This window comes from Varanus komodoensis, unplaced genomic scaffold (genome assembly GCF_004798865.1).
Source record: "Varanus komodoensis strain SLA01 unplaced genomic scaffold, ASM479886v1 scaffold15, whole genome shotgun sequence".
In the NCBI taxonomy this organism is placed as follows: domain Eukaryota; kingdom Metazoa; phylum Chordata; class Lepidosauria; order Squamata; family Varanidae; genus Varanus; species Varanus komodoensis.
In genome coordinates this window covers 1,113,668-1,137,601 of record NW_025335440.1, presented here as the reverse complement: position 1 = coordinate 1,137,601, position 23,934 = coordinate 1,113,668, and the positions used below count along the sequence as shown (strand labels likewise).

The window sequence follows — 23,934 nt, the reverse complement described above, 5'->3', positions numbered from 1 at the left end:
GGTCTCGTGGCCCAGTGCCGCTTTTAATAATAATTGCATCGCAACACATTGCTTTGATGCATTTGAGCTGGTTCTGTGAGCTGCCTTAAGCCCCAGGTTTGGGGAGAAAGGCAGGGTGCAGCTCACATCAATCTTAAAGGATGGTGCTTACAGACCAAAGGATCTGGAGGACACTGCATGGCGGAAGCCGGTTGCGCACCAAAGCACTCCCTGCCCCATCTTCCACGGCAATGCTCCTACCTGGCCATCCAACTGCTGGCATGCAACACCTGAGGATAAATGGACTTTGCAGTTGGTGGAGCCCTTTCTCCTGGAAGGCGGAGCCACTGTAAGCAGGAGAAGGGTGGCTGAAAACTGGTCGGGGCAGCAGTGGAAAGGATTGGGACAGGTTATTTCCAGCATCTTGGGAGTTTGAGAGCTTGCTGTTTACCTGTTTGTTTATTTACTGCATTATTATTCTGCTTTTCAATCATTGTCTCCCAAAACAACTCCCATCAATCAAAAGGAGTGACAAGTCGTGCCCTCAGGCTTAAAACCTAAACTGATGAGACATGCAAGGAAAGCGAAATGGAGATCAGCTTCCAGACCAGAAAAGATAGTAAGCTCCAAGTGGGAATTTAAATGGCAGGGTGCCTTTGCAAGAATGGCGTCCTTAGGCCAGTGGATGGAGCCACACTGTTCTTCCCTCTTCCTTCTGCAATCCCAGCAGGAAAACCACCAGCCAGAGCTAAGGGTTCTTCCTGGCAAGGAGGGGAAGCAAGTGCCCTGCAGCTGCTCCTTGCTGGCCAATGGACAGGCCAGGTTGACCAGCCCCTTGGCTTGAGGCCACCAGCCTTCCGGTGGCCCCAGTCCCCTGGGCTGATGGCAAAAGCTCTCTGCCCCCAGGGAACCAAAGATGCCAAAGAAGTGGTGACTGGATTGTGCACCTGACATGCTGACCGGCTTAGCTGCTGTGGCACCAAGGATGCTCCAAAGCTCCTGCTAGAAGCATTGCTGTCTGGCTCCCATGAGGGAAAGGGAAATGGTCGGTTTGGCTGGGATGGGCGCCTCACACAGCCTGGGCTCTGGGCAGAATGCTTGGAAGGCAGCGTCCTAAGGGCCCAGGCAGCTGTAGGAAGGGTGTTCTGAGGCATAGGTCCCGGGGGAAGGGTGTGGGGAGGAGAAGGCTGGCTAGCAGACTGATGACAGAGGGGGCTGTGAAGGCGGCATGGGCTGCTGAGCCTGGAAGGTGGGTGGTAGAAGTGGGGAGGGCCGGGGCAGGAGGAGAGCCCAGAAGGGATCTGCACTGGAACTGAAGCCGGAAAGGCACCGCACACGCTGCCCTTGGGGGACTTTTGGACAGAATGGACGAATGGAAGGCAGCAGGCGAGGCTAGCTGGGAAGGAGGTGCTTTGCAGGTCGGAAAGTAAGGCTGCCGTGCGAATAGCTCAGATCCTGAAGCTCCCATATGTCCTGAACCAGTTCATGACATCATGTCCTCCCTTTCCCAGGTGGGTCTCTAGGTGTAGGCAATCATTCCCCCACCCCCAAATTTTATCCTGCCCAAAACCCTGTGGTGTGGGCTAAGCTGCAAGAAAGAGAACGGGGGGGGGGGGGGAGTGAGGCTAACCAGCGAGCTTCATGCCTGAGGGGAATTTCAACCCAAATCTCTCCAGTCTTAGTCCAACGCAGTGACCAAGCCTTCTCCTCATGTTCCTCAGGTACGTTGGACTACAGCTCCCATAATCCCCAACTAGTTATGCTGGAGGGCAGCAGGTCAGGGAGGGTTCTGCTGGCAACTGTATATAAGAGTATTGCAACTTGGCTTGGCTTTGGCTAGCCAGCCATGACAACAGGCCTTTCCAGTTGCTGTTATTCTGAATTGGGATGGGGGGGGGGGCTTCCAAAGTAGCGGCAAGTCTGCCCCCAGAGGGGTCCGATCCGGAAACACCTAAGAAACATCTCCCAGGATCAGAGCCGGGAGAGCTGCATTCAAGCCCCCAGATAGACCACATGCCTGCCGGAGCAAGCTGAACATCTGCGGCCTGCCAAGCAGGTTCTGTGCAAGGAAGAGCGCCTCAGAGCACTCTGCAAACTGGAAAAGGAGAAAAGCAAAGCCGCTTCGGATCATGTACGAGAGAGAGAGAGCCGAAGGGCTCCGCACCCCCAACAGCCGGCCCTGGCCACATCCAGTTTTCCAGGCCTCCAGCCCCAGCTGTCACTCTTCCGCAAAAAACCGGCAATTGATAATGGATGCTGGGCGGGGGAGAGGAGGGAGCGGGGCCATCAGTCACTGCCACTGGGTGATTGGCATCTCCGAGGCCACCACATCACTGCAGAGACTTTATGGTGAGCAGCTGTCACTCCAGACAGGCCGGCAGAGCAGGGTGCCTTGCTCGAGGCCTGGGGCCTGGCTGGGAGCAAGCTGAGCGTCTCCGGCAGTGTCAAACCAGGATCCAGAAGCCAAGAATCTGCACTGCACACCCAAGGAAAGGACCCGGGGCTGGAAAGCAGTGCGCAGCTCGGATCTGATGCAGCAGCCATTCGTGCATGGTATTTTTGGCCTGCCCCAGAACAGACATTCTGTGGTGGATTACAAGAAGCTAAAAGAGGAATGACTCCGGAGCAACCTTTGCAGATGTGCACCTTTTCAAGAAGCACGTGGAAAGGCTCACAGCTGGCACTTCGCTGAGCGACCGGCGTGCCTGCAGATGTCGGGGGAGCGGTTTGGGAAGGGGCCTCTTAGGTTGTGGCGCCACTTTGGAGGAAGGTCTTCCCGGCAAAGCTCACCCTGTGCCTCCTCTGATGTCTGTTCGCCACCAGGTGAAGACTTGATGGCCCCCAGCCTTTGGCGTGCAAGCTCAGCTACTTTCTCTGGAGGAACCGTCTTTCTGCTGTGTTAACACGGATGCCCGTCGCCATTTCTGGGCTATAAATGGCTGCATTGTGGTGTTGAAGGCGCTGACTAGGGGCCCATCGGATTTTCATCGGGTGGGGCAGGGTATCCGTTTTTTTAAACAAACAAACAAACAAATATCCCAACTACCTCTGACCTTGGGCAGCTGGACCAAGAACAAGACCTGGATGCAGAGGTGCCACACGGCCTCTGTCTGCGCTGGCTGATGTCACACCCACTGGGTCCCTTTCCTGCCTCAAAAGGGTGCACACACGGGCAACCCTCAGGAGGCTCCCTTGGGCTCAGGGCTCAGGCTGCGAGGCTCCCGGCTCAATGCCCAGAGGTCCCGATGGGTCCTAATGACATCATTCTCATTTCTGGAAGGACAGAGACCAGCTTCACTGGAGACACTGGGAGCTCATATTTCTTTGACGGCCCTCCTCCTTTCCTCCCGGGAGCCTCAGGTGGCTCATATGGATCTTCTCCTCCCTTTGTATCTTTGCCACAACCATGTGAGGTCGCTTGGCCTGAAAGTTAGAGACTGGCCAAAGATCTGTGGCCAACTGGGGACCAGGACCCCGTTCACCCAAATCCCAGTACAACGATTGCAACACGCGGGCTCTGCCATCTCTGCTGCAGTCAGACACCCATCAAGATGCTTCCTGTCCCCTCCCACGACGGGCTGGAAAGCCCCTGAGCCACACTCACTTCATGCCAAGGCTCGTCCTGGCCAAGGACGGCGTGCTGAGGATTCCCACCTCCATGGAGCTTTTGGCCTGTGGGTTCTCGCCTGTGCCCACTGGCCCTCTTCTGCTCCCCCACCCCGTGGAGGGGACGTCGCAGGGCCCCCTTACCTGGGCATTCTGAGTTGTAGCACTCCCTGGCGTCGGCGTGAGCCCCTTTACACTCCGCCCAGCCGTGAGCTGCGACGCTGCACTTGCGGGTGCGCTGCTGGGTCCCGTTGGAGCACGACACGGAGCAGCGGCTCCAGGACCCCCAGTCCAGCCACTGGCCTTCCACTGTCACAGAAAAGCACAGGGGGCAAGTCCCGTCAGTGCTGGTGGAGCAGCTGGGAGGGGGGCGGGGGAGGCAAGGACTACCCTCTCTTTCTGCCATCATGATCAGCCCGTCTGGCTCCGTGCTCGGCCGCAGGATCCTCCAGGCACGTGCCTGTGCATTTAGTTCCCTTCCACCTGCATCATTCATTAGGAAGCTCTGCAGGAGTTGGCACTGGGGGTGCTGCAGTCATGATCCCCCCCCCACCGGCCACTGCTCGCTTGCTTGTGGCTTCTCCCCCACTTGTCCCAAGAGCCTTGCCGGGCTCTGTGAGTCTTTCCTTTCCTGGGGGTGCAGCTTGCCAGAGACAGTGGGCAGGTGGTAGTGGGAAGCTCCTGGCCAGAGGGCTGCCTCCAACAGGAAGGGGCATTGCCCGAGAGCGGGGAACACACGCAAGGGATCTCCTGCAGCTTGGCCATCACTGGAACAAGCCCTCGGGTACCTGCTCTCAGTCCCGGAAGTCTTGCAGGCAACCCTTTGCTCCTAATGTCCTGCCCCAGACTCGCTGGCCTCCATCCCCAACTGGATTCTCCCCACCCATGTTTGGACATCAAGCACTGCCAAGGGACTGGGGCGGGGGGTGCTGTGGAGAAAGGCATGATGGATCCCATAAATGCCAGTGTTCAGCCAAAGCTGAAGGCTGGCCAAGAGGGCCAGTAGGCACCCTGTGCTGTGAGGGAGTGACTCTGCTTCGCTGCAGCTCCAGTCTCATCTAGGGCTTGGCCAAAATCCAGAGGAATCCCTCCCTCCAGCATTCACGGACCTCCTCCTGTGCTCAGCCCCATCTCGGGAAGCGAGCTGAGCTGGGCTGAAAGGAAATCCGCAATGCTCTCAGAAAGAAGGTTGCACAGCCAAAAAACAGTTTCTGCGCCAGGAGCAACAGCAGCAGCAGCAGCAGAAATGAAGCCCATCACAGTGGGACGCACGAGGGACACTGCTGGGGCCGCGAGTGCACGGGGCTCCCTCCCCGGTGGGCCGGAGGCAGGCAGCCCTCTCCTGCGTCTGGTGCAGAGTGCTTGGGCAGCACCAGCGCTTGATTCGTGGGGGGGGGGCTGTGAACACCGGGCACGCTCACTAGACTTGGACTCAGGACCCCAGTGGAGTGGACCAGAGCCCGGGGAGACAAGCCCAGGGAATCTGGCAGATTCTGGGCCTCGGCCTGGGCCTGATGCTCTGCCGGGATGCATTTGCAAGAAGCCTCATTGGCAAGGATGGCCAGGGGGCTGCACAGGGCACATGCCTGGTCGGCAACCCTGCTCCACACAGCACACTGCGCCCAATGGGCAGGAGCGGAGGCAGGCAGGCAGGCAGGCAGAGTGACAGCGGCCAGCGAGCATCCAAGGGCGGCAGTCCCTGAGAGTGACGGCCTGCTCAGGGCAGCCGTCAGCCAGCACATTGTGCTGCTAAAGCAGGCAGACGAATGGGATAGACACATGCCCAAATACCGGGGATCCAGTAAAGGTGCATCATGGCAAGGAACCACGGGAAGGACGGGAAAGGTGAAGGAGGGCCTCCTGGTTATTGTCGTGGGGTGCCAGTATATTAGGTTTAGCATCCTATTAGGACTGTCCCTGCCGCCTGAAACGTGCTCTTTATGGCTGCGACGCTTTGCTCTCACGATTTACCACTGCCTCGCTCCAGCATTTCATTGCCACAGGACCGCGCTGAGGGTTCGCCGTTATTGCCTCTGCATTTGAGGGTTCTGGCTGGTTGCGCTTTTTGGAGCAGAATTTTTCAGTCGCAGCGGCTTTGTGTGTGCTGCATTTTCTCCTGCCGCTCTGCCTTTCAAGCGGCACCATCTGCCTAGGCAGTGAGGGAGTCCCCGATGCATTTCCTTTGATGCTCATGGGCAGAACGAGGGGAGGCATGGGGGGGGGAGGGGTCCCATGAACCTGCAGAGGGAAGGGGGCTCCTCTGCACCAGGGAAGACTTTGTGCCTTCTCTCCTGAGCAGCCTTTTGCTGGTGAAAAATTACCACAAGTTGGGAGTTCCCCCTCCCCGCTCTGCAAGTATTGAGGAAATGTGAATGAGGTCCCGAACAATGCGGAAATCCGTGCTTCCGTGCCCTTCAGACCACCTTACGGGGCGGGGGTGTCCAAGACCTGCTTTTGCACGCTCAGAAATGGCTGTGTAAGCTGGCCTATCGGCAACTGTGGGCACAGAAGGAAGCCTAAAGATGGAGGGACTGGGAAACATTGCGGTGGGGAAGAAACTCAAGGAGCCAGTTACTAACCAGGGCAAAGCGTGATACTGCAGGGCTTGGTCTGGGCTGTGGGCCCCTCGCAGGCCATCCTGCGCAGTTGCAGAGCAGCGCACGGCCGCATTCTGGTCCGGGACCCTCGCCCACAAGTCACCGAGCACAGACTCCAGGGGGACCAGTCCTGCCACGGGCCACGAACTGCAACACACCACAGAGCAGTCAGAGCGGGGCCACCGCTTGGCTGGGTGCATGCTTGGGGAGGCGAAGAGGGAGGGCAAGTGTGGGGCGGCAAAGGGTCCGTGCAAGGAAGAAGGGCACGAGCAGAGAATGGGGAACAAGGGCTTCCTGCAACGATGAGCGGCTAGCCCTGTCTGTGAGGATGGGTGCAAAGGGCTCAAGAGGAAGGGCGGTGGGGAAGCAGGATTTAGGCTCGGCGCATTGAAGAACTTCCTGCTTATACGTTGCCTTGGCCAGGGATGGCGGATGAGAGGGGCCAAGAATTGTTGCCAATGTCCTTGAAAACCCTCACAGCGGATGTTCAAAATGCTGCAGAGAAGGGGCCAGGGGCTTGAGGGAACTCAGCAGAGGGTCCAGCCAGGAAATGGGCCGCAGTGTGGGGAGAGAGCACCTGCCCCACCGGTGGAGCCCCTGCACTGGAGGAAGAGCCCTTCCAGAGGCCCAAGGGGGCCATCTCTGGTCAAAGGGGAGAACTGCAAGGGCGCAAGTGAGGCCAGCCAGAGAGCCTTTCACAGACCGCTGGTCAGGTCGACCGTGGCGGGGAAACTCCCAGGTCAAGCTCGCATATTGGTCTGGGCAACTCTGGTCCAAACTTGCTCTGCCCTGGTGGGATACGTCCCCTGTGTGCACCCCAACCCAACCATCATGAACCTGGGGAACTAGCATTGATCTCAAAGGCATCCGGGGCATGTTTAAAATGTGTTCAGTGAAATCTCTCCTTAAGGCTGACACTAGAAAATGGTCGGTATTTGCTAGTCTGGTTCGGTATGTTTTACTGCCAGAGGCATGCTGGATTTCTGGGATTCCCCCGGGAGGGTTGACAGCCAGTGCATTCCGGACATTTTCTGCAGCATATCACACCGAAAGAGCCCCATCCACTTTTGCATGGTTTGCAGGCGGCCACGTTCGGGAGCTAGCGTGCTGCCGGCAGGATCGAGCACCAGGACTGGCTTTGATGGCAACCGAGAGGCTCTGCTCAGAGCGGGAGCAGACCGAGTGGTCACGAGGATGGGCAAGCCTCAGTCCTTACCATCAGCCCCTACGCACCACCCTCCGTGCGCCTCCTTTCGGCGTCCGGGATCTCTGCGCATGGGCCACCCTGTGCATGTTACAGGGTTCATCCAGAGTCAGGCCTGAAGGCACATGAGGTATCAGCCCCCACGCTGCAGCTCAGCGGTCTGGGGCTGGCCCAGGCTTGGAGGGGGGCCACCTGGGAGTCACAGGGAGTCACTCTGAGGTCCACAGTGGCGGAAAGGTGGGGTGTAAATATAATAAATCAATACATTGCAGACACAATGGCTCAGAAAGAGGCTTTGGCTGCCAGCAAAGAGTGAAAGTTGGACAGGGCAAACTCCGCCTAAATGGCATGGTGAAAAGGGGTGGAAAGTGAAGGGGGGGAACCTTTGCTCCTCACGGCGAGGCCACACTCGGAGAGTCGGTTGCCCACAGCTCAGGTTGCCCCCGCCCAAGGAGGCTAGGAAGGCACTGTGCGGCTCAGCCCAGGATGTGAAGAGCCTGGCACATGCTGGGCGAGGCTTGAAAAAAAGAAGTGATCTCTTGGTCTCTCTCTCTCTGTGATGGAGTCCTGTAAAATTAAGAACCACGTGGGGTTTCTTCCCCATTGCAAGTGCAAGAACATGAATTCACACCATGACGTGGACAGGTGGCAGCAGGTCTGGCATTCCAAACAATGCATATTTAATGCAGGAAAGCCTCTGCCATCGTTGCAGTGATAGCTGTGAATGGAGATGGCTTTCAAAAGGGAGAAATAAATTTACAGAGGACAGGTCTCCCAGCAGCTATTAGCCGTGATAGCCAAATAAAACAGCCTTGTTCCAAGTGAGGACACCTCTAAATACCGGCTGTTAGAGGGAAATAACATAGCAGGGACTTGTCTTTGGGCCTAACTCTTGGTTTGCTGGGCATATTCCACTGGTTGTGCTGGGGAAAGGAACACTGGACTAGAGAGCCTGGTGGTTTGAACCGGCCGGGGTCCCCATATGCTCAGAACTCCAGCTGAGAGCAGCTGGGCCACGTCTCTCAGCACTGCCCAGGTGAAGCAGGTTCATGAAGTGAGAGACTCACTCAGGATTTCGCAGCTCCTGCGGGCACTGCCACTGAAGCGCTGGCACGGATGAGCCTGCCAAGCTCTGTCACTAGCTGCACAGTTTTGCCCAGGATGCCACGTTCTTGCAGGTTTCCTAGCCCAGTGCATTGTGAACAGCATTTTCAGCCATGCATGCACTGATGTCCACTTTTTCTGCATAATCCCTTTAAAAAAATGAGGTTTTGTTCATATCGTTGTGAACTCTAGCCCATGAATTGAAGAAGTGGGGATTTGAAAGGACAGCGGCATTTCATGCAGCTACAAATGTGGCAAATGAGGCGAGTTCACATTAAAATACGAACAAGATGCATTTCTTTTGCAGCAGTACAAAAGCAGCACCGAGGACAGTGAGGCTGCACCTCACACCTGCTTCAACTAGGTGCTAACAGGTGATGCAGGGAAGATTTGTGGAGTGGCGGCAGCAACCATGTGCTCTCAGTGCAGAGTGGATAGGCACACAATCAGGTTTCCCAACTGGGCACTCTCTGGATGTGTGGGACTACAATTCCTATCATCGTGGTCAGCAGATCACTGCGTGTGGGCTGGGGAAAAAGGGAACTGTAGGCCACAACACTGAGGGTGCCAAACTGGAAAACACTGCACTAAATCATTGACTGTCTTCTCTTCTTGAGAGACAGCTCTGACAGAAATGCTGGGCCCACAGCAATGGTCTCCTGAGAATCTAATCTCTCCTCTTCCTTCCAAAGCTGGAAGTCTTGACTCTTGTCCTTCTGCATCACCAGCAGAACCCTTCAAACTTGCAACGCTCGTCATACCTGCCATGCAAATCGATGGCTGAGCAGGGCTTGAATCCAGAACCGAGTCCAATCCTATCCACAATACATACTCAGGAAAGGAAAGTGCCACATGAATTTGGACTAAGATCACCAGGTATTTCCTTGGTAGGCCTCCCCACAGTCACATTAAGATCATGAAACTACACCCCCCCAAAAAAAATCAAAATGATATAACCAAGTTCTGCGATGCTAAACCAGTGGGTGGAATCCAGTTTTAAGCTGCATAAGCTGGGCTACAGAAAGGTGCATTCCCACCTCCTTCTCCCAGGCAGCAATTCCTGCCTCGGAAAATACCGTTGAAAATCACAGCACATTTTCCACCTCCTTGTTTGGGTGTTTGTTTCCTACATGCTCTTGGCTTTGAAAAAATGCATGTACAGAAATGCACATTTCAAACACAAAAGCGAAGGCCCTGCTTAGGAGTCTAATTGATTAGTTCTGTCCTGGCAGGAAGGAGGACGCGAAAGCCAAATAAAATGGTGGGCATGTATTGCAGCAACATACCCTGGTCCTGGCTCAAGCCTTCACTGAGAGGTGGCTGAAAAAAGTTCACTTCAAAAAATTAAGCCAGAAACATGGCCTGAATTGTTTTTACCATTCAGGAATAAAAATGTTGCAAGATTCACAAAAACAGTCAGGGTTTAAAAAGGGTTTTCTTGTCTTTTGCGGGCAAAATGAAATCTTGTTTGAGTATAATTAGGTGAAGCATGACAACAAGAAATGTACCAGAAAATGAAACTTTCTCCACTTCTGTGGCAGGCTAGATTGTGGCACAATTAAGCCAATTGTGCATGCAAATATGCAGCAATTATCTGGATCTGCATAAATGTATATTTCAGCTTCTCTTTTAGAAGGAGGACGCACATGAGGTGGAATCGCGTCAGCTGCACATGCAAGTCCTCAAGAATTATTCAGGTCTGCATTGATTTGTGCTGCGGTCAGAGCCTCATGAACGGGAAATGTGGTGGTAAATGGCCATCGCTCCATGATGGAGCAAATGCTTGCACACGGAAGGGGAGCCCTCACCGCCAGGGACCTTGGAGAATGGCTCCCCGCCGAGGAGGAGGGCACCGAACCGAGCAGGTTTATGACTGAGACAGGTGCCTAATGCTCTGAACTGTGTGTGAGGGACAAAGCCCATTCCAGCTGGCGTGTTGCTTCTGCTCTTCACAGGCGGTGCAATGCCAGCTGGAAATTCTCTCCAAGTACTGGGACATCTCCTTCGGCCAAAAAGTACCCCAGATGTGCAGGGCTGCCTGGGGGCTGCCAGAGTGAAGGCAGAGAAGTTGCTGGTCAAGCGCCAGTGGTGTAGCATTAGTGGCACAGGCTGCAGCCAAGGGCTTGAGCATCGCTATCCTGCAGCCACCGAGTCCGAATCTCCTTGCACCATGCCCCACTTACATCACCCCCTGTCTAAGGCTGAGGGGTGAGCTGGCTGCAGCCAGGATGCACGTGCGGCCTGCCTGAAGGGGAAAGGGCCGGCTCCCCTGCCGGCACGCAACGCCGGCACACTCGTCCAGAGCCAGCCAACTCCCATCGTCTCCCTCATGCACCTCACTCATTCCTTCATTCTCTCTCCCTGTTCCACATGTCAGCTGTGAGAACTGGGGCTGTTCAGGTTAGAAAAAAGGTGCGTCAGGGGAGACATGACAGAGGTGCTGCCAGTCAGCCATGAAGAGGGCAAAGGGGAGAGGGAGGCAGATCACGGAATCACGGAACAGAAGAGTCAGAAGGGCCCTGAAGGCCATCAAGTCCAACCCCCTGCTGTTGCAGGACACCACGTCACACCACCCCATAGGTAGGAAGTTCTTCACACAGTATATAGTCAAAGTATAGAATCTGCTGCCCCAGGAGGAGGTGATGGCCACCGAACTGGAAGGCCTTGTTGGACGGATTTGTGAAGGAGGGGCTTCGGGTGGCTACTAGCCCTGCTGGCCAGGAGCTCCCTCCTTCAGCAGAGCCAGCCTGCCTACACCCCTCCATTGCTGAGGAGCTGTGCAAAAGGAGACCTGGCACCCACCCTGCTTGGGGATCCCACGGGCAGCTGGTTCGCCCCCGTGCGTGCACAGCGCTGGACTAGATCGACCTCAGGGCTGATCCTACAGGGCTTCTCAGATTCTCTGATGCTCTGCCTCAGTGCACAGCACATAGCTGCTCCGAAGGCGACAAGCAAAGAGGTGATCTTTTCCTCCATGTCGTGGTCTCGTGGGGGTTAGTGAGGAATTCAATGTCCAGAGTTTTGCTGCCTCCTTGGCATGCAGTGTGGCAGAGTCTCCTCTTCCCTCTGCCCTCATGCTTCCCAAGGGGTGGAGCTTCAGGGATGGTGAGGGGCCTCTGCCCAGGCCTGGTGAGCCGTATGGGGAGTGGGAATAAGGCACGCCTAGCCCATGGACAAGAGGGGGCCTCCTGGAAATGCCCCAGCAAATGCACCTGGAGGATCAGGGGAGACGTGGAGACCACCTCCTCTGGCACGTTGACTCAATTTTCCTGGTCTCTTTTCCGCAATTTTGGAAGTACCGAAGGTTTTAACCCTAAAGGTTAAAATTATCTTAGCCGTCACTACCCGATGCATGTCTGCCGCTGCACAGTGGATGTGATACCACAGTGGTAATTGCCGAGAAAAATGCAAGCAAGAGAGCAAGGAGGGCATTGGCAAGATCCAAGCGCTGCTGTGGAGATTTGGTCCTGGAAATGATACCGAGCCAGGGCAGAACGAACGGCCTTCCAGTTCCAACAGCCCATAACCGAGGATGAGATCTGTGGGTTCCCTCTCAAGGTGGCCATGTTGGGGACCACCTGGGCAGCTTTCTGGGCAACCCTTCATTTGTCTCTAGGCAAATCCCTTCACAGTGCTCTCTTGCATCAACATTCACAGGTCTGTTTTACTGAAATTAGGAGCGGTAAGGAGAGAGACCCCTTCATGGATCACTGTCCCCCTTCATGGATCACTGCATTGTTGGGGCAAAGGGGCTTGTGTAGCTCAATGAAGCTATGAGCCATGCCATGCAGGGCCACCCAAGATGGATAGGTCATAGCAGAGAGCTCTGATAAAACGTGATCCAGTGGAGGAGGAAATGGCAACCCACTCCAGTATCCTTGCCATGAAAACCCCATGGACAGTACCAAAAGGCCGGAAGATGAGCCCCTCAGGTCGGAAGGTGTCCAATATGCTACTGGGATAGAGCAGAGGACTAGTACTAGTAGCGCCAGAAAGAATGAAGCGACTGGGTCAAAGCCGAAAGGACACTCAGTTGCAGATGTATCTGGTGGTGAAAGGAGAGTCCGATGCTGCGAAGATCTATACTCCATAGGAACCTGGAATGTCAGATCTATGAATCAAGGTAAGCTGGACATGGTCAAACAAGAGATGACAAGACTGAACATCAACATTTTGGGAATCAGTGAACTAAAATGGGCAGAAATGGGTGAATGTAATTCAAATGACCATCAGGTATACTACTGTGGGCAAGAATCCCTGAGAAAAAATGGAGTAGTCTTCATAGTCAATAAAAGAGTAGGAAAAGCAGTACTGGGATACAATCTCCAAAATGACAGAATGATCTCAGTTCGAATCCAAGGCAAACCATTCATCATCACAGTAGTCCAAGTCTATGCCCAACCACTGGTGCTGAAGAGGCTGAAGTTGACCAGTTCTATGAAGGCCTACAAAATCTTCTAGAAATAACACCAAACAATGATGTCCTTATCATCATGGGGGATTGGAATACTAAAGCAGAAAGCCAAAAGATAACTGGAATAACAGGCAAGTTTGGTCTTGGAGTACAAAATGATTTAGGGCACAGGCTGGTAGAATTTTGTCAAGAGAATACGATGGTTATAGCAAACACTCTTTTCCAACAACCCAAGAGGCGACTCTACACAGGGACATCACCAGACGGTCAACACAGAAATCAGATTGACTATGTGCTTCTGCAGTCAAAGATGGAGAAGCTCTATACAGTCAGTAAAAACAAGACCAGGAGCTGACTGTGGCTCAGATCATGAGCTTCTTGTTGCAAAATTTAGGCTTAAATAGAAGTAGGGAAAAGCAGTAGGCCACTCAGGTATGACCTAAATCATATCCCTGATGAATATACAGTAGAGGTGACAAATAGATTTAAGGAATTAGATCTGATAGACAGAGTGCCTGAAGAACTATGGGCAGGGGTTCACAACATTGTACAAGAGGTAGCAACTAAAACCATCCCAAAGAAAAAGAAATTCGAGAAAGCAAAATGGCTGTCTGAGGAAGCTTTAGAAATAGCGGAGGAAAGAAGGGAAGCGAAAGGCAAGGGAGAAAGAGAAAGATACGCCCAATTGAATGCAGAATTCCAGAGAATAGCTAGAAGAGATAAGAATGCCTTCTTAAATGAACAGTACAAAGAAATAGAAGAAAACAATAGAATAGGGAGGACCAGAGATCTCTTCAAGAAAATTGGAGATATGAAGGGAACGTTTCATGCAAAGATGGGCATGATAAAGGACCAAAATGGCAGGGACCTAACAGAGGCAGAAGAGATTAAGAAGAGGTGGCAAGATTGCACAGAAGAACTATACAAGAAAGAGCTTAACGTCCCTGATAACCACGATGGGGTGGTCGCTGACCTCGAGCCAGACATCCTGGAAAGTGAAGTCAAATGGGCCTTAGGAAGTCTGAGCAACAACAAAGCTAATGGAGGTGACAGTATTCCAGCTGAGCTATTCAAAACCCTAAAAAGACGATGCAGTAAAAGTGCTACACTCAATATGCCAGCAAATTTGGAAAACTCAGCAGTGGCCACAGGATTGGAAAAGGTCAGTTTACATTCCCATCCCAAAGAAGGGCAATGCCAAAGAATGTTCAAACTACCACACCATTGCACTCATTTCATATGCTAGCAAAGTTATGCTCAAAACCCTACAAGCCAGGCTCCTGCAGTATGTGGACCGCGAACTGCCAGGAGTACAGGCAGGATTTCGAAGAGGGAGAGGAACTAGAGATCAAATTACCAACATACACTGGATCATGGAGAAAGCTAGGGAGTTCCAGAAAAACATCTACTTCTGCTTCGTTGACTATGCTAAAGCCTTTGATTGTGTGGATCACAACAAATTGTGGCAAGTTCTTAAAGAGATGGGAGTACCAGACCATCTTGTTTGTCTCTTGAGAAACCTGTATGCAGGTCAAGAAGCATCAGTGAGAACTGGACACGGAACCACTGATTGGTTCAACACTGGGAAAGGAGTTCGGCAAGGCTGTATACTGTCTCCCTGCCAATTTAACTTATACGCAGAGCACACCATGAGAAAGGCGGGGCTAGATGAATCACCAGTTGGAATTAAGCTTGCCGGGAGAAATATCAACAACCTCAGATATGCAGATGATACCACTCTCATGGCAGAAAGTGAAGAGGAACTAAAGAGCCTCTTGATGCGGGTGAAGGAGGAGAGTGCAAAAGTTGGTTTGAAACTCAACATTAAGAAAACTAAGATCATGGCATCTGTTCCTCTCACTCCCTGGCAAATAGATGGGGAAGAGATGGAGGTAGTGACAGATTTTATTTTCCTGGGCTCCAAGATCACTGCAGATGGGAACTGCAGCCAAGAAATTAAAAGATGCTTGCTCCTGGGGAGGAAAGCTATGGCAAATCTAGACAGCATACTAAAAAGCAGAGACATCACCCTGACAACAAAAGTGCGTATAGTCAAGGCTATGGTTTTCCCAGTTGCAATGTTTGGCTGTGAAAGCTGGACCATAAGGAAGGCTGAGTGCCGAATAATTAAGGCCTTTGAATTGTGGTGCTGGAGGAGACTCCTGCGAGTCCCTTGGACCACAAGGCGATCCAACCAGTCATTCCTAGAGGAGATCAACCGTGACTGCTCTTTAGAAGGCCAGATCCTGAAGATGAAACTCAAATACTTTGGCCACCTAATGAGAAGGAAGGACTCCCTGGAGAAGATCCAGATGCTGGGAACAATTGAGGGCAAAAGAAGAAGGGGACGATAGAGGATGGGGTGGCTGGATGGATGGAGTCACTGAAGCAGTCGGTGTGAGCTTAAGTGGACTCCAGGAGATGGTGGAGGACAGGAAGGCCTGGAGGAGTGTTGTCCATGGGGTCACGATGGGTCGGACATGACTTCGCGACTAGCAACAACAAGGAGGGAGAAGGCAGCAGGTTTGGGCCTGGCCCTGGACTGCCTCCCACAGGGGCTGGGCTGCCTCCATCACTTCCTTGGTCCCCAAACAAAGCACTAGCTGGGGGTCCTACAGCTGACACTTGGTCAGGAAGCTGGTTTTGCTCCACTGGGCTTTCCCTGGGTGGAGAATGCTTGGGCAGAACCAAGAGCACCCAGGAACTGACTTTGCTCCTCCTTGCATTTGCCCGTGGCTCAGTCCTCACTCGAGACTCCTCAGAACGATGGTCAGCCCAGTGGGCCCAATCTGTGCGATCAGATGCAGGTTCTCCATCCCAATAGGTGGAGAACATCTCTTTATGCATACTGCACCTTCTAAAATTAATCTCCACTTTTGCCAATAGCAGGATGTCCAAGTTGGCTCTCGATCCTTCCAATTTGCAAGAGACCCGGGAGTTTTTCTGAGTAATGCTTGAGAGAGATCTGAATTAACTGCTGACTTTTTGAAGAGCTGAACAACCTTCACCCCTTTGTCCCAGCATGCACTGTGAAAGCTGGAGGACTTCAGCTCTTGGCCCAAGGCCACCAAATTTCCCTAAAGGGTTTCCTGAATATCATCAGGCTTAAAATATTAGGCATGGGCTCTCCCTGAAGAAAAATTTTCTGAAACCCAAAAATCCAGCTTGCTACCTTGTGGTTTTCAGTTAGCCTTAATAAAAGCCTTTCAAGCCATAATATTCTTCCCTCTTTTTCATTATATGTCAATTGTATAGCTTAATTTGTTCTACAATCCCCAGCAAATTATCTATCTAAACAAGCTTCCTGGTTGTTTATTCATTCAGAGACACAGACAATGGTGCCTAGAAGCAGGATGGACAAGAATCTTTAATCAGAACACACTCATGAGAGATTCAGAGAAGCCCATCTGTGATGGATCCAGATTGCTGCTTCTTTTTTTCCTGGGAGGGAGCAAGGTTTTTTCCAACTAAATACCTTTCCACAATGACCTTATGCACTCACCCAAATTCAACTGCCGTCATTGTTTTCAGACCAAAACCTGATTTTTCAAGCAGATGATGGCCCATCATCGATTAGCTGTCATGGGGCTCAGAATACTAATTAATGCCTAAGCTTTTCCACCTTCTTTGAATCAAAGATTCCAAAAGCTACTCAGATTTTCAGGGCCTGCAGAAGAAGCAGGACTTTACAAAGAGGAGGGAGGTCAAGGGCACCTTCATGAGTGACGCAGAATGGGTCGCTCTGGCCATGTCTCCTTAGAAGTAAGTGGCCCAGAACGCAGGAGTGCTTCCCCCCTTGTCAGTGGGTGCAAAACGCAGCCTAGGGAACATTTTTGCAATTAAACTCTTAAAACACACGTATGCGAATTAAGGACACGCAATGCGGCAATTCTGAAATGTGTAATGCAGGACATCTCATGCCAAGGGGCTGCCCTCGACCACGTGCCCTCAGTTGTCAATTTCAGGGCTTGGATTTCCCTCCAGCCTCGGAAAGTCAGAGAAAATCAGGTTCCTATGTGGGGAGCCCAGTCCAGTCTGAACCAAGCCTTTGAGCGTGCCTTCAGCCTGCTGCTTCTGGAGAATGAAGCAGAAGCTGAACACATCCCGGGAGGTCTCTCTTGGCCCTGAACTGGAATCACATTTAACAGGCCAGACCTGTGTGATTCCAGCCCAGAGTAAGCCCCACGGAGGTCAGTGGGACTTGATCCTAAGGACGCATTCATCGGACTACAGCCAAAGAGAGGGGAAGGCTGCCCACGGAGGGTCAGAGTGCTCTGCAGGCAGGAGAGTCGTGCCTGGGCACCCAAGTGAGTTCATTGTTCGATAAGACAAAAGCAGCTGGGAAGCTGGAGGGGTGGGGGAGCCGACGCTGGAGAAGGGTCTCTTCCCCAACTTCAGGGTCTCTCCACCTTCTGTCTGTTTGCCTGCTTGTGGAGCATATTTCTAATCCCCCAAGTCACTTATGTATTCTGGGTGAATTTCAAACAGTTAAAACCTAACAGGCAATCGAACAGTTAGAATATAAAGCACAATTGCAAATAGTTAAAAGAATAACATGCAATATAATGCAAAACAATGACCAGCATTGGTAACTAGGTTGCTAAAATGCCTTGGAGAAAAGAAGGATATTTGCTTGGTATTCATAAGATAGGGGCCAGACAATCCACTTTGGGGAAAGTGTATTCCATAAGGGGGTGCCACCACTGAAAAGGCCCTTTTAGCCCACCTAGCTTCTTTTGGTGCAGAAACCTAGGAGAGGGGCTTCCAGCATGTTTATCTTCCATTTTACCCTCCAGCAGTGAGAGGAGAGATTTAGATCAGCAAAACAGAAGGAGAAAGAACCGAGCACCACTGCTCCAACAGAATCCCCCTGCAATTGGGTGCACCCTTCACCTAGGAGTGAGCCTCACTCAACACAATCTAAGTAAATAGGAATAGGGTCATGCTGCCGTCCACCTCAAAAGAAACACAGAGCTCCTGTGCCACTTGTTAAAAAGGTAAAGGTAAAGGTTTCCCCTTGACGTTACGTCCAGTCATGCCTGACTCTAGGGGGCGGTGCTCATCTCCGTTTCCTAGCTGAGGAAGCCAGCGTTTGTCCTCAGACAGTCTCCGTGGTCATGTGGCCAGCATGACTAAACACCAAAGTGCACGGAACGCTGTTACCTGCCCACCGAAGTGGCACCTTTTTATCTACTTGCATTTGCATGCTTTCAAACTGCAAGGTTGGCAGGAGCTGGGACGGAGCAACGGGAACTCACCCCGTTGTGCAGATTCGAACCAGCGACCTTTTGATCAACCAGCCCAGCAGCACAGCGGTTTAAACCACTGCACCACCTGCAGTCCCCGGGCCACTTGTTACCTGGGCCTTAAAACAGGGGATCAAACAAGAATTCATGATGTGGTGATAACTCCTGGGCCCAACCAGAAACAGTTCTGAGTGTATAAAAGCAAGCTTTGGGAGGATGTTTTTTCCTTTACACATTTTATGAATATCTGCATTTATTTACATAATTCGCAGCTGACCCCTAATTTTGTGTTCCCGGGGCACCTGGCAATGCAGTAAGAAACAACAAAAGCATGATTGAAAGAAGAATCGGCACAGCAGGTTACAGCAGCGACAGTCCGTCAAGAGAGGGAGCAACGCCCGCACTGCCCTAAGGCTGCCTGCCCGTGCGTGCCGGGGCTGAGGAGAGGCCGGGCACGCTGGACGTGGCTGCCCCATTCCTGCCTCTGCTTGCGCAGGATTCGACCCTAAGCAGAAAAATGCTGACAGCCTTTAAAAGTCTGCATGAGCAGCAGCATTTTCCCCAGTACCAAAATGATCAGAGAGGGTATAAGGCAGGCAGGGGAAAGGGGAGTTGTACTAAGGGTAAAATACTCTTTAATTAAATAGTGCACATTAAAAACATATTGCTAATTCAGTACTAACCGTTCCAGTTAGTTTTATTTCGTTCATTCCTCATAGTACTTACGGATTATGGATGAAACTCCCTTTTAATATATTAGCGCTATTAACTTGTTTCCCCTCATGAACCGCCCGTCTCTGGGTGGTGGGGGCTAAATGGATTACTAAATCTTAATAGACTTGAACTAGGGCTGAGCCAAAACAAATGCAGACGGAAGCTCCAGCCCACAGCAAGCTGCACTCTTCGTGGGCGAGAGCCTGTCCTGATGGGGGCAGAAGTGCTGGGCTGCGAGAAGAAAAGCCCCTGGCATCGCTCCTGGGAGCAGCCAGGGCCGGAGGGAAAACCAGGAAGGAGTCGAGGGGGAGGAGCCATGCCCGCCCACTCTCCCAGCCTACCTGGGCAGGTGGCCGTGTTATTGCATATCCGGGTCTCCCGCAGCAGTCCGCTACACAGGGTCCCGTACGGCGACGAGACGCAGGAGCGGGTTCGCACCTGGGTCCCCTGCCCACAGGTCAGGGAGCAGACGCTCCACTGGGACCACTCCTCGGCAGCAGGGTCTCCTGCGAGAAAGAGAGAGAGAGAGGCGCTCACAAACACGGCGAGGCTGCAGGTTAGCCACTGCCAGCGCAGGCCGGCAGACACGCACGAGCAGCTCGGCCACGCGGCGCCTGCGCTAGGGAGGGCGTGAGCCCCCAACACAGTTCCTCGGTTCCCAGTCTTCGTTCCGCCTGTCCTGTTCCTACTTGCATTTTGAAAAGAAGCATTTCGCACAGGCAATTCTGCGAGTGTTTCTCTGGTACAGGCCTCTGTATCTTTGGAATACAATTTTGCCTAGCATGGCATTTTACAAGCGATGATCCCTTACACAAAACATTTCTGAATGCTGCTTTCCTAATAATATGCACTTTATTTGCACCTTGCCCAAATATACCTCTTCTGTAAGCATTTTTGGACTGGAAAAATCCAGTGCAAAATCTGGAGCGGTGCACACATTTCAGAGGAGAGCTGCATGTGCACCTCTCTGTTGGCTTGAAGGTTTCAAATTGGGTAAGCAAATCTAGAATTTAGCAAATTTTGGAAGTGAGCGCACTCAAAATTTCTCCCCATTCTCTTACCTGTGCTGGGATTTGGGTCAATCTGCCTATTCCTGGTGGATTCCCACTGTATATGTGTTCACTCACAAGCTAGGTTGCTATAACAGGGATTGGTCATTATTTTCATATAACGCCGGTCCTCTATCAGCTCCACTGGCTTCCAGTTGAAGTCCGGGCCCAATTCAAGGTGCTGGTTTTGACCTATGAAGTCCTAAACGACTTGGGACCAGGATATCTGACGGAACGTCTCCTTCCTTATATGCCCTCACGCCCCTTAAGATCTGCCACAGAGGCTCTGCTTGGGGAGTCCTCCCTGAAGGGGGTAAAAAGGATATCTACTCAGAGGAGGGCCTTCTCTGCGGTGGCGCCCAGATTATGGAATGCACTCCCCAGAGAGGTGCGCCTGGCACCAAGTTTATATTCTTTTCGGCGCCAGGTTAAAACCTTTTTATTTAACTGTTATTTTAAAAACTAATTTAAATTTTAATGTTTAACAGTCACTTTTATTTAACTTGTTTAATTTGTATTTTTGGATAATTGTTATTTATTGCAGTTTTATTGTGGTTGTTTTAATGATTGTAAGCCATCCTGAAATACCATGCATAAGGGACAGCATACAAAAGTCTTAAACAAATAAATAGCTCCATCTAGCATTTGTTTTATTCTGTGATTTAGGGTCCAATCCTAGGTATATATCTGCTGAAAAAAATCCCCACAATTCCCAGCATACCCAAACATTTCCCTGCCTAAACATGTATAAGATTCTACTCTTCTTTATAATTCACATTTAAATATGTATTTTAAAGCATATTTTCTCCAAAATATGTATTTTCAAATATACATTTTCTCTTGAAAAGCACATTTCTAAAGATTTCTCCCCTGGAAATATTCATTTTAAATGTATTTTTAGATTTTTTTTTGAAGTCAGTTGTTGGAATGTCTGTGAAGGGCTAAAGCAGGGGTCCTCAAACTAAGGCCCACGGGCCGGATCCGGCTCGCCATGCCCATTCAACCAGTCTGCCCCACAGGTTTTGTACTCGCCGGGTGGCATGCGGGCACGCGTGGGCACGTGGCTTGCTCGTGAGGAGGTCGTTTTGGGCTAGCTCGGAGAAAATGATCTCCTCGTGAGCAAGCTGGTGCCTCGCCGTGTGCACCTGGCAGCAGCTTGCTCGCAGGGAGATTGTTTTGGACTTGATCAGAGAAAATGATCTTCTCGCGAGCAAACAGGCGCCTCGCCCCGCATGCACCCCCGTCCCCGCCTCACCACGCCTGCGCGCGCGCGCACCCCACCTGATCGCCGGCCCGCGCCCCCCTGCCTGCACCGCCTTGGCGGCCCGCACCCACCGCTGGCACCTGCTGCCTGGCCCCCTTTAGAAAAAGTCTGAGGACCCCTGGGCTGAAGGATTAGCCAAGTTCCAATCCCCCAGTTAGTCTGAGGGGGCGGCACAGGTCAGTTCACACTCAGATCCGGGTCCCCCAAGCAACCCTGACCATGAGCTGCGTTGTGCCGTTGGCCATGTCTGCTTCCTGGGGAGGGCACTGGACTCGTTGGGCTTTGCCTGCTCAATCCATGGCAGCTTATCCTAAAAGCTGCAGTGCAAACATCAGCCTCTGGACGAAAGCGGTCCGAGGAAGCACCGGGATGGGGAAGCCATGTCCTGTGCATCTCCGCAGTGCACAGGCTTGCTCTGCAAACTGCACAGAACAGATTCGAGACGGTAAGCCTTCAGGTCCAAAGTCATTTTCCAAATTGTTCCTCATAAAAAAACCACGCTGCATGAAACTGGCACATCAGGGACAGATGAAGCCAAATCTCTCTTCCTGCACAAGGCTAGTTTACAATGTGCAGAATTTTTTGGCCCTCTTGGGAAAGGAAACATGAAAACCTTGATTCTCCAACAGGTTTTTCCGCTGTGCCTGAGGCAGACCCACAGTTATATGGCTGGAAGTGACTCCCAGGGTGTTTATCTCACATCCAGCCATGGCTGCAATGCACCCACATTTATGATTGTTGATGATCCTGTATCCTGCCCAACCCCCGTTTTCTCAGGAGCTCAGGGAGGACGCAAAATTCTCCCAGCATCCCCACTGAAAGCCTTCTGCCTTTCCTTTGTCATCTGTTATCATTTTTCAGTCTGCTTTGAGCAGCTGAATCCCCGTCTTTCCTCTGTCTTTTGCTATGGATGTATCTGAAGAAGGCTTTTCAGCTTTTAGCTTTTGGCATCCCTCACTAGTCTCAGTTCATTCCTAGCTTCAGGCTTCCTGACAGCATCCCTGCAATTCCATGCCACCTGCCTATATTCTCCCTTGGCCTTCCTTCCACTTCCTGTGCACATCTCTTTTTGTTTGCAGATCATCTCTAAGCTCGTTGCGAAGCCAAATGGGCTTCTTCTGTTCTCTACACTCTTTTTAGCTTGTGGGAATTGTTCGTAATTGTGCCTTTGGAATTTCTTTTTTAAAAAATTCCCACTCATCTTTTCTTATTAGAGTCACCTGCCATGGGACTTTACTTATCATTGTTCAGAGTTTATTAAAATTGGCTTTCCTAGAGGCAAGGGTATGTGTTTGGTTATGCTTGGCTTTCACTTCCTTTCGAATCCAGAATTCCAGTACGGCAGGGTCACTTTCCCCCAAAATTCCCAAAACTGCACCTTGCTGGTCAGAGTCCAGTCAAGGAAAGCTGTTCCTCTAGTTCCTTCCTCCACTTTCTATAAGGACACGGAAGAATTGCTTTGTCACTCAGCTGGTAGAGATGTGAACGATGCCTGCCCAGTCTGAGCCTGATGCTCTAACCACCACACCATACTGCCTCCGTGTGTCCCCCTGGCTGGAGTCCTGCAAAGACCTGCAAAGACCTGGGCCACAGGTCTCACCTCTGCTTGCATGTAGATCAAGGAAGACCTGAGGCACATGGATCTCAGGGTGACCATGCTATCAAAGCCACTTTGTTAAACGCAGGAAGTGGCAAAGGGAGAGCAAAACAGGGCCTGGCAGGCAGGCACCGGAGCCACGGCGCGCACGCACATCTCGAGGGATCCGCTGGTGCTCCTCCAGTGCGGCTGGTCGCAAGGGAGTGCTCAGTGCGTAACTGGGGTCTTGGGAATCTTGGTTCACCTTGTTGGGTAGGAAAATAAAGCTGCAGCACAGAAGCCTGGACCGAGGCCAGACTTGGCCGCAGAGATGCCCCCTCGCCAGCTCATCTGCAGCTGCCCCAGGTGGAACGTTCTGAGGAACGTGTGGAGGAAGCCTCCCTCTCGCCTGCCTGAAGAAGAGCTCAAATGCCGCTAGGGAAATCTCTCCAGGGCAGGGGTCCTCAAACTTTTTGAATGGGGGCCAGTTGAAAGGCTGCGGTGACCGTTGTGGGCGGTGAGGTGGCGGCGCCTGGGGGCGCAGGCCGGTGAGGTGCCGTCGGGCATGGCGAGGCGGCATCGGGCACGCGCGGCGGTGGCTCGCTCACTCACTCGCTCGCTCGGAGATCTCCCAGCGAGTCCAAAACCATCTTGGAGCGAGCCAGCGCCTCCCTGCCCATGCTGCGAGGCAGCGGCAAGCACGTGCGTATGGGAGGCAGGCGGCAGCGGCAGCTTGCTCGCTCGGAGACCATCTCTGAGAGAGCAAGCCACCACCTCCCCGCCTGTGCAGCAAGGGCACATGCGGCAAACAGTGGCGAATATGGTGACTTGTTCACCATGGCAGGCCGGATCTGTCCCGTGGGCTGTAGTTTGAGGGCCCATGCTCCAGACTTTTACGAATTCCTAGCTGCCACCAGATTTATCCCCAAGTGCAAGCTTGTGTAATGTGGAGGTATAAATAGGAGAACAAGTGACTTTCTGGCTCATCAAAGATCTCCAGTTCCCAACTCAGTGCTTGTCTTGCCTCATTTTCTCTTCCAAACACTGCTATCCCCCTTTCCCCTCAGAGAAGACAAGTGTACCTTTTTGAACTTGGAAAACGCTCATTTCTCCAGCCATGTACCCAAAGACACACATTCTCCTCATGGCTTAAATTATGGCGAAGGGGAATGCACATTTTT

The 23,934-nt window shown here is 52.2% G+C and overlaps 1 protein-coding gene across 1 annotated transcript in view; it reads right to left on the bottom strand.

Moving 5' to 3' along the window:
• The window catches only part of ADGRB2 (adhesion G protein-coupled receptor B2), a 108,902-nt gene that overhangs the window by 60,847 nt on the left and 24,121 nt on the right, over positions 1-23,934 (bottom strand). The window contains exons 3-5 of the mRNA XM_044424930.1: positions 19,206-19,370; positions 6,165-6,329; positions 3,730-3,894 (exon numbers count right to left, since the gene is read on the bottom strand). Coding sequence (XP_044280865.1) covers positions 3,730-3,894; positions 6,165-6,329; positions 19,206-19,370 — 495 coding nt within the window. The remainder of the gene's footprint in view (positions 1-3,729; positions 3,895-6,164; positions 6,330-19,205; positions 19,371-23,934) is intronic.